The 9940-nt window shown below is 41.7% G+C and overlaps 2 protein-coding genes across 2 annotated transcripts in view; one reads left to right on the forward strand and one right to left on the reverse strand.

Moving 5' to 3' along the window:
- slx4ip (SLX4 interacting protein) overlaps nt 1-6791 on the reverse strand; it is a 33406-nt gene extending 26615 nt beyond the window's left edge. Inside the window, exons 1-2 of the mRNA XM_085428560.1 lie at nt 6526-6791; nt 6268-6348 (exon numbers count right to left, since the gene is read on the reverse strand). Coding sequence (XP_085284686.1) covers nt 6268-6348; nt 6526-6645 — 201 coding nt within the window. The 5' untranslated portion in view covers nt 6646-6791. The remainder of the gene's footprint in view (nt 1-6267; nt 6349-6525) is intronic.
- A 137-nt stretch (nt 6792-6928) lies between these two features.
- On the forward strand, nt 6929-9719 carry mkks (MKKS centrosomal shuttling protein). The gene is made up of 4 exons (XM_085428559.1): nt 6929-8062; nt 8254-8435; nt 8750-8860; nt 8958-9719. The coding sequence occupies exons 1-4, from the start codon at nt 7087-7089 to the stop codon at nt 9384-9386; spliced, it is 1698 nt and encodes a 565-aa protein (XP_085284685.1). The 5' UTR covers nt 6929-7086; the 3' UTR covers nt 9387-9719.
- The last annotated feature ends 221 nt before the right edge of the window (nt 9720-9940 follow it).

The raw sequence follows: 9940 nt of genomic DNA on the forward strand, positions 1-9940 counted from the left end.
CAAAAACAGCATGTGATTCTGCCAGATTCTCGGAAACGGGGGATTTTGTCAGGAATGCAAACTAATGCAATCACCCTAATGAGAAACCAATTAATTTGCCCAGCAAAAGTGCCAGTTTGGTAGAGAGACAAATTACCTGCAAAAGTATTGATATCTTGGCCAACGCTGTGCTGCTTGGGCACTACAGCTACTAGAGCTTTTTACAAGGGACATTTATGTTGAATATCGCAGACAAGACAAAATAGCAGCAGAATTTGGCATTTAATTTAATTTTGCACAAAGGCTCTGAGTACAATCACATCATGTGGCCTAAATTTGTCAACTCCCAGCACAAAGAGTGACCAGTGCATCTCTTGGCTGAACTATGCCACGAACCATAACCTTCGTGTATGTTTATTTATTGGTCTTTTTAAAGTGAGATCTTCGCAAGGAGTAGTATACTTTTTAGATGCAGCGATGAAACCACAAGTTTTCTCTCTCTCTCTCTTTTGTTTTTTAGAAAACACAGTAAAAAGGCAACAGAAAATTTTGCATCACCCCATCAGTAAAAACTCCATATTTTATTCTTTCTGTGACAGTTTCTACCATGTCATACTCAGGACCCTAAGGGTTTCATTAAATGTGACATATTCACTGAGAAACTGAAGAGCTATTTTACGTTGTGACACATTTAAGGAAATACTCAGAGCTTCTGCCACTGTTGTTGGAAAGGAACAGTTTGATAAAGGGCCAAGTTCAAGAGGAAGTTACTCTTTTCATACATACTAAAGTGGGCCAGCACCGCTTTGTTCTCTGCTTTGCTCGGGCTTTAGAGTTATGAACAGAGGCTGAAGGCTGAACGAGAGGCGGCAAGAAGCGCTACTTAATCCCAAATCCTTTATTGTGCAATCTTTTGTGGTCTGCTGTCACATATTGAATAGATAGGACCGAGTCTTCCTGCAGGCTAAGGCTCAGCTTCTCTATCCCAAGTCTCCCTGCTTCTGAACCGATAACTTGCGTGGGGGAAAAAAAAGGTTAACCAAGAGAAATAAAATCCAAAAAAGCAGACACTAAACCTGCCCACAGCCCACAGCACAACACAAGAAAGGTCCTCTCTATTTTCTGCCTGTAAATAAACACATCCCGATGACTCTTTTACTTTCTCTCGTTTGCAGAGCTCTGGTCTATGTCACACTCAGTTCCCAAAACACTCGTTACCTTCCCTTATCTCTCTCCCAGACCCAGCTCTCCAAACCTCCTGCCTGCGCTGCTCAAACTTGGGCACGGAGCCCAGCTTCACCCGCCTCCCCACCTCGCTGCCCTTTGCCATTGCTATCGCAGTGTAAGAACCAGACCTTCTCAGACTGCACTTAGCTCAGAGGCTAACACTAACCAGCCGCAGATGTTTACATTGGGAGAGAAGGGGCAGCAGATGCGGTCTCACTCAATAAAACTTGCATCTATCCCAACTCTCCCTTTGTCTCTCTCTCTCTCTTTTTCTGACTCTTTCTGCAAGTCTGCAAAGCACCCTGGGGAACTCTTTAGATATGTGGGTGTGACAACTTTGGCTTTATTTTTCTCATTCCCAGCTCTCTTTGTGCTGTGAGTCACCTGGGTTTCCCCTTGTAAAAAAAAGCAAAAAACACACAAAAAAACTGTTTTCCAGTTTTTCAAACCACTGGCTACTTAACATTAACATTTGAAACTTGATTATTCCCAAATGCAAATGTTATTTACAAACAGTGCACCAAAGTGTTTTGTATGCAAGCCTCCCTTCACTCTGGATGAATGTTAGCACACCTGAGTTTCCTTTATTTGATGATAAAAAGAGACACAACCCAGGAGAGGAATTCCAGCAGCAAGAACAGACAAGAATATCTCCAGGTAACACTCGGCAAACAAAGTGTAGGCAGACACATCCCTGAGAAATTGGTAGATAGACAGAAATAGCAAGCTGAGAAGCATTTTGCCTCATTAGGAGATGTGATTTCTGTACTGCAATGTAGGCCAGTTTTGAGATGAAAGCGTTTTTTTCCTCTTTTTTTTTATCCTTGTCACTTTCTCTTTTTGAAAATGGAAAGTGTCAAAAATGTTTCCAAGAAGAAAATGCAATAATTTTTGTTCAGAGCCGCGATGTGTGGTCTGTTATGAGCTCATCTCCAGACCAACAATAACACTAAACAGCACATAAACCTCTGACATTAAACTGCTCTGTGATAACTCAGATCTTTTATTCCTTAAAAAAACACTTTGGTCTGTCTCAACTTACTACATTAGATGGGTAAAAAGTTGGTGGTGTATGCTCTTAATAGAAGGCAGATTGCAGGGCTCTGTAGCAATAATGTCCTGGCAGACACAGCATGCACTTGAGTGGATCAGCCTTTTAGCCCACAGGGCCTTTTCGGGAGGTCTGAGAAGTGGCAGGTCACTATATGGTCTAAGCCTATTTAAGAAGGAGCATACCAACACCTCCTGCAGTTCCACAGACCACGGAGGGAGCTGCTTTGAAAACATCCCAGTAGAAAGGACCATAAAACACCCCGAACAACCTACTGAACATGGCCCAATGAATCCAAGAACATAAAAATCATAATTTCTCAGATAAACCTTATTCTCTGTGCAAGATGGCAAACACAATCAGCAACATCTGTGAAAACAGAAACCAGGAGATTTTTTTCTCTTTATTATTCTAAGAAGTTAATTCAGTCATTAAGAAAACATGGTGGCAGTGCTGTATGTCTTGTAAAAGAGAAGCCATAGGCAGAGCCTTGAATGCTATTGTTTGGTCTGATCCCTTCTAACATACTTGTTGCGGTTAGCTGGTTAAGCATGGTAGAGGCTGTGTGGATTTTCTCAGGCAGACTAACACAACAGTATCATTATGTGCCCAGTGGGAAGGAACCTTCCGTGAACCTCCAGCGTTTTTACTCTCCCACATCCAACCGAGGGGGGTGGTGGGGTAGCCTGTATGCAGGCATGCATATGAAACAAATAAAAGGGAATGAACGCAATATCTGGTCAGCTAGGCACACATGGCATTACGGAGGATGTGAGAGATCAGCGAAAATGTCTGCAGCCCCTCATCCAAAACTCTCAATAAATGAAACATCAACAAAAGAGAGACCAACGGCTTTCCCTGCACTTAACAAAAACATCTGATGTGCATTATTTCTGTCAGAGCAACAGACTGAGGATGAACAGCTCGGATTTTTCATAGAATGAGTTTCCTCTTCGCCGTATGGTTGTGCCCATTAACAAAAGGCTCTTGGGAAGGCATGAGATTCCCAAAAGGTGACCAGAAACTCCAACTTTTTCTAAAGAATGAACCACAACATGGTAACATGGTGTAACAGCAGCTGAAACATGCATCTGTAGTGCCCTCTTGTGGACAAATACAGTGCTACTTAGACGGGAAAAAAGAAAATCTTACATCAGAATTGGAATACAGCAAATGCTAGAAAAACAACCACATGCTGTATTGCTGGGTTGCATATTTTCCAGGGCTGCACGAGAGCTTTTCAAAGGTTTAGCACAGACCATAAAAACTCATGTCACTTGCTGGAAGTAGTTTGTGTAGCTGTTCTACTATTTGGACGTAGCACAAACACAGAGCTGTTTATCATGACGGCTAAAAACGTTTGAAAAGAAAGCATATTCATCACGTCGCTTGGTACCTTGTGTGCATCTTACGTCAGAAAAATGCATTTTGTGGTGAGTGAAAAACACAAAACAGCTTCTTAGAAGCAAAATATTTCCCAAATACATATGGCAAGTACTTGTTGACAAGACGCTGAAATAAGCTATAAACAGCTTTATAGCCCTGAGCAAAGTTTACTGGGAAAGCTCTCAGCAAATGTACTTCAATTAGAGTTACAGACCCAATTCCAAAATATCTGGGACACTGTATAAAATGTTAATAAAAGCAGAATTCAATGATCTGCAATCTTATAATTCCCCATTTTATTTACAAGAGAACATGGAAAACATACCAAATGTTTAAACTTGAGAAAATTGTAGTACTATTTCAAGAAAAAAACAAAGTCATTTTGAATTTGATGGCAGCAACATGTTTACTACTGCGTAGCATGTCCTCTTCTTTCAATAACGTAAATATCTGTAAACTGAGGAGGTCAGATGCTGAGCTTTTAGGAGAGGAACATTATCCCATTCTTATCTGATACAGGATTCTAGTTGCTCAAAAGTCTTGCGTCTTCCTTTTTCTATTTTTCATTCTGTCAAATCTTTCTAACTGGTGAAAGGTTTGGAATACAGCCAGACCAGTTCAGCATTGAGACTCTTCTACTGTGAAGCCATGCTGTTGTAATAGATCCAGTACATGCTTTAGCATTGTATTGCTGAAATATGCAAGGCCTTCCCTGAAAAAATCATCATCTGGATGAGAGTGTATTCCAGATGTGTTAGCTGGCAAGCCCACAGACATTAATGCACCATCAGAGATGCAGGCTTTTAAAATGAGTGTTGATAAGAATTTCAAACTCTGTCTTTACCATACTATGTAAAGCACCTTGAGGTACAACTGCTGTTGCGCAGCTGAACATGGGAGCGCAATGTTCTTTAATTTAACAAATATATATTATCTCCTTCTTATTTCAGCTGATCTCTTTACGCGCTCCCACAACTAACCATCTGCCTACATCTCACCATATCCTTAGCATCTTTCTCTTTCACACCAACCATCTTCATGTCTTCCTTCACATTCATTCATCTTCTCTGTATATCTATTTTCATCCTGCCTGGGGGCTCCATAGCAAACATCATTTCCTCAACATATCCACTATCCATCATCTGCACACATGCACAGACTTGGCCCTCTGTTTCTCCAAACTACTCATCTCGAATTCTGTCCATCCTGATTAGTACCAATGTGAACTTCCTCAATTCTGCTACCTCCAGCTCCTCCTCCTGTCTTTTTGTCAATGCCATCTCCAAACCATACATCATAGCAGGTCTTACTACCATCTTGTAAACTTTCCATTTCAGTCTTGCTGCTATCCCTTTCCCACAAATCACCTCTGACCTGCTCCACTCTACCTGCACTCTCTTCTTCACCTCTCTTCTGCATTGTGCATTGCTTTGGATGGTTGTTCCCAGATATTTAAACTCATGTGCCTTCAGTACCTCTACTCCTTGCATCTTCACCCATCTCCCTCTTATTCACACACATGTATTCTTTCTTGGTTCTAATGAGTTTCATTCCTCTACTCTCCTGAACACACCTCCATCTCCCCAGGCTCCACCTGCTCCCTACTCTTACTAAAGATCACAGTCATCTGTGAAAATGACAGTTCACTGAGACTCCTGCCAGATCTCATTTCAGCTGTCCATCACAACAGCAAAAAGGATGGGCTCACGCAGAGCCTATCTGTCACTCATACTGCACACCTCACTATCATCTTGGTGTCCTCATATATGTTCTATACTACCCTCAAATACTTCTCTGCCACTTCTAACTTCCTCGTGCAATAACACAGTTCCTTCCTTGGCATCCTATCACATGCTTCCATCTCATATAGATATCTCTATGCCGCCAAAGGCAAGTCATTTGAACCAACTGCTTTTCCACTCTTCATCCTCTTGTAGCTTTTTCTTCAATGCAGTAATGCACCTGTAAGTTGGCAAACCAATTTACAGGTGCATTACTGCCACCTAGTGGACTGGAATGTGGACAGGAGACTAGCATCAATCATCTAATTCAAGATATTTAAATAGAAAATTGTTTAATTTCAGTAACAAATTCCTCAGTGTAAAACTGTAATTTCTGTCCTTCAACAAAGCCACTGATTCTCTTCTTTTTCACTCAAACTTAATGCAAAGGATTGGCACGTGTTCAACAGGTTTTGGTGGATTACATAAATGCAGAGACCTGTTCGGTGTTTGCCTGTTCTAGTGTATGGTTTAGCCTATATGTCCTATTGTCAACAAAATAATCAACATTTATTCCTTTGGGATCCTACCCTGCATTCTCTTCAAGCCTACATTGTTTTGTAGATTTCTTCCTGTGTCTGCAGTATCCCAGTAATTAAAACAGTACTGCTCATACTGCTACAAATATTCCGCAAATGAGTCTTACGATAATTTTAACTTCTTCACAGCCGCCCTCACTTCCTCTTTACTAATCATCTGTACTTCCTGATCTGTACTGTCCTCCATCCACACACCCTTCTCTACCTCGTTTTATTCATTCATCATCAACAAATATAATATACAGTATGTTAATTCAACGCAGCACCGCACGAATTCGTGTACTGGGTATATCGTTTCACTTACCTTAATGACAAGTTTGATAGGAGCCATTCTCATGAATTCAGTTAGCTTCACTAGAGTAAGTGCACGGTGGGCAGCTATTACCTGTATTTTTTGAAGACAACAGAGACAGATTTCTTTATTTGTTACGCTCGTACGACAAACGGCCACCGTCAACAATTACAAAAACATAACAAGTGTTATAATAAAGTAAAATAATAACATATAAGTTCGTTAGACATAAAACATATAAGTATATTAAAGTTAACCAGAACTTCATACCGCCAACAGTTTTGAATGATTCTTCAACAGCCGGGCGACCGGAGATGACGTCACCTTCAATTTGTAGTCCAATAACTGAGCGCATTGTGCGTGGGACGTTTCACTGTATGCCTTTTGCATAAAAAAATAATAATAGAGATACACAACTACTCTTCTACATAAAGACTCGTAAATTCGCTTTTAGTTGGTTTATTCCTTATGAAAAGCCGGTACTAGAGGCAAGCGACGGTTTCTCGAGTAGGACCGCAGCTTGGCCAAGCGCTGTGTTGCTACCATGGAAACGAGTTGTGTCTGTACAACGCCTTTGTCAATCTCTCAAACTACACACTGTCAAATTACATCTAAATATGTATGGCATCAAATGTTAGACCCTACAATAAGGTAGTGGTGGTTTTGGTTGGATTTAATAAATTAATCTGCAACTGTTCCCCGTTCTTTTAAAACACAATTTGGTCAGGCAATGCTACGAGCATCACTATTCTATCATTGCTAACACTTATCACTGCCGATTTGCCGTATGTTGGTACTGTCTACCTTAACAATGTTAAATGTGCTTCGGTCATGTCTCGACTCAGCAAGAAATCTCCATCTGTTTGCACTGATATGCCACTGGACAACACTGATATTTGCAGCAAGCTTCACCTGCTGAAACAGATACTAACGTCTTGTTTCGGTCCCACAGGTAGACTGAAACAAGTTCACAACAACATTGGAGGACACGTCGTGACCACCTCTGCCTCCTCGGTTCTTCTTTCATCCGTTTCCTCCTCGCAGCCTTTTATCAATCTCATAAAAACCTCCATCCTCAACCACGTCTCTCGCTTCAGCGACTGCGGTTTGTTTGCAGCTGTCTTATGCCTTTCTCTTATTGAACAAATCAAAAAGTCTGCTCTCAGGGAAAGCGTGGCTATCAGAGTGAACAACTACCTGCTCGCTCTGTGTACCAGCTACCTTCAACGAGAAGACTGTGGTTGTAGAGTGAAGCTCGACTTCTGCAGCACTCAGAACTTGATCACGTTAGCTCGCAGTGTTATCTCCAGCAAACCCGCATGTGTACTAACAGAGCCCGAGACGCTTCACATTAGCAAACTGGCTGTGCAAGCTTTTTTGCTCACCGTTCCCTGCAGCAGTCCAGGTATAGTCAGTTTTGGCAGAATAGTGACTGTTCCTGTAGAAGGTCATTCTGTGCTAAGCTCTGAAGTGCTTCCAGGTTTATTGGTGGAGATGCCTGATGGCCTGAGTGAGGAAGACAAACCTTTAAATCCCCTCAGTGTTGTGCTTTTCAGTGCGTCTCTTGCTGGGGACATTTCTGAACTAGGAGATGGAGTAATTGAGGCCCACCCGGATGTAGACACAGACTCACAGATCCTGGGTCAACTTCTGGAGCTTGGCAGACAGGTGATTAATGATGAAGTGAAGCTCTTCATGTGCCAGAAGGTCATCCACCCAGTTTTGCAGCAATATCTCAGGAGTCATGGTGTCATAGTGGTAGAGAGACTGGGAATTGCTCTTATGGAGCCACTTACTCAGCTGACAGGTGGGCTGCAAAATCATGCCATACATACAAGCACCAGTTAAACACCAATAGCTTTATTTGTTTTTCAATTCAGCTCACTGCACTACTGTAATAATCTATCTACTGTCCGAGTGGAATATACTTGTGTTGTATTTATGGTGGGGTTTTTTTTGTTTGTTTTTTTTGTTTTTTTGCATACCTTTTACAAATAGGGGCTCAACCTGTGGCCACATTACATACCACAATCCCACCCAAGACCTACGGGAAGGCGAGGGATCTCTGTATAAAGCACTTTGGATCCAAGACAATGCTGCATTTATTCCCTCTTGGGGAGTCTGCGATCTGCACAATGATCCTCTGCCACAGGAACCAGACCATGTTAAATGAGCTGAAGGTAAGATAAAGTGGGTGTTAAAGCTGTACTGTTGGCTTCTGGAGTTAATGATGGATGGAGAGACATATTGCCTGAAACAACGTAGATTCCACTCATAAGACTCCCTATCGCTAAGATTTACAATTCCTGCTGTATGTTAGTTCAATAAATAAGAAGTCAGTAATGGATTTTCCCACAAAGTAAATGTTTTAGTGTTCGTCCATTGAGAGATCAAATTTCTTCAGAAAATATACGTTTTTAACACAGTCATGGAATACCCATTATTGTCATGTAAATGTGACAAAGGGGTCACTTCTGATGTGTTTGTGCTAAAGGTGGTGTGCCAGACGGCAGAACATGTACTGAGGCTCACTCTAAGGGAACCATTTGCCTTGGTTGGGGGTGGCTGTACTGAGACAAACTTGGCTGCTTATGTTAGACACAAGGTGAGATCCAGTATTTGGTCTTCACTTACCCCAGTTTTATTGATTTCACGTGTCTTTCACAATGACATGCCTTCATGATGCCATATTTTTTTCTTAGAGCAAGAGTGAGGTACCAGAGACTGCATCGGTATTAATGTGCTCACAGACAGAGTACCTTCTTGGTGTGGAGCTATTCTGCTGTGCTCTGGAGTCTGCAGCTCGAGCGCTGGAGCACGATGGTGGGAGTTCTTTAATTGATCTGACTCATGCTCATCGCTGGATGCTCCCTGCAGATGCCATCAAAGAAACCATGGAGGAAAGTTTGGGCTTCTGTGGCTGCGGTTTGGTACAAAGTAGCCCAAGTAAGAAGTGGACTTATCTAAACACTAAATATTCAGATTTCTGTCCATCACCGGTGTTTAGAGACACTCGTGTGCAGCCACGTGTACTAGACTCCTTCACAGCTAAACTCAGCGCATTGCAAGTTGCTGTGGAAACTGCTAATCTTGCTCTGGATGTTAAATATATAATTCAAGATATGAATTAGCGGAACAGATTTTTTTGTGTAGTGTGGAATTCTGGTTTGTGGGTTTAAAATGGGGACTGAATGCTGCCTTTTTGGTTTCAAATTTAAAAAAAAAGAGCTTAGACAGTAGGGAGTCCTTTTGCATATCATTTAAAAACCCATGCTGGCACTGGGGTACATTAGTACATGGGTAACTTATATCTGTGAAGGTAGCATTAATGTTTAACTATGCTGAAAACACATGTGATGTGTATGGGGAAAGGAATCATGCTGGGCATTTATAGTAATTTGGACTGGGTAATGTGTTAGCAATAAAGAGATACCATGTTGTTGGATGGAAATGAAAATTATCAACTTGCAGAGGGCTGAATTCAAAGACACCCCATAAATAAAAATGAAACATTGATACTTCAGGCTAGTCCATTTTGCAGAAATGTCATTAAAGCAACTCAAAATACTAGTAAGTAGTTTGTGTGGCCCCCACATGCATGCCTGACAACGTCTGCATATGCCCTTAATGAGATGACGGATGGTGTCCTGGGGTGGATCTCCTCGCAGATCTGGAGCAGGGCATC

The sequence above is a fragment of the Rhamphochromis longiceps genome, linkage group LG13 (genome assembly GCF_057381845.1).
Source record: "Rhamphochromis longiceps isolate RC_006_pf linkage group LG13, R_longiceps_female_GT1.1, whole genome shotgun sequence".
In the NCBI taxonomy this organism is placed as follows: Eukaryota; Metazoa; Chordata; class Actinopteri; order Cichliformes; family Cichlidae; genus Rhamphochromis; species Rhamphochromis longiceps.

Coding starts and splice junctions, on each gene's coding strand:
- mkks (XM_085428559.1), top strand. CDS start 7,087: ATGTCTCGACTCAGCAAGAAATCTCCATCTGTTTGCACTGATATGCCA. Junction 8,436..8,749: donor CCATGTTAAATGAGCTGAAG/GTAAGATAAAGT, acceptor TTTGTGCTAAAG/GTGGTGTGCCAGACGGCAGA. Junction 8,861..8,957: donor CTGCTTATGTTAGACACAAG/GTGAGATCCAGT, acceptor TTTTTTTCTTAG/AGCAAGAGTGAGGTACCAGA.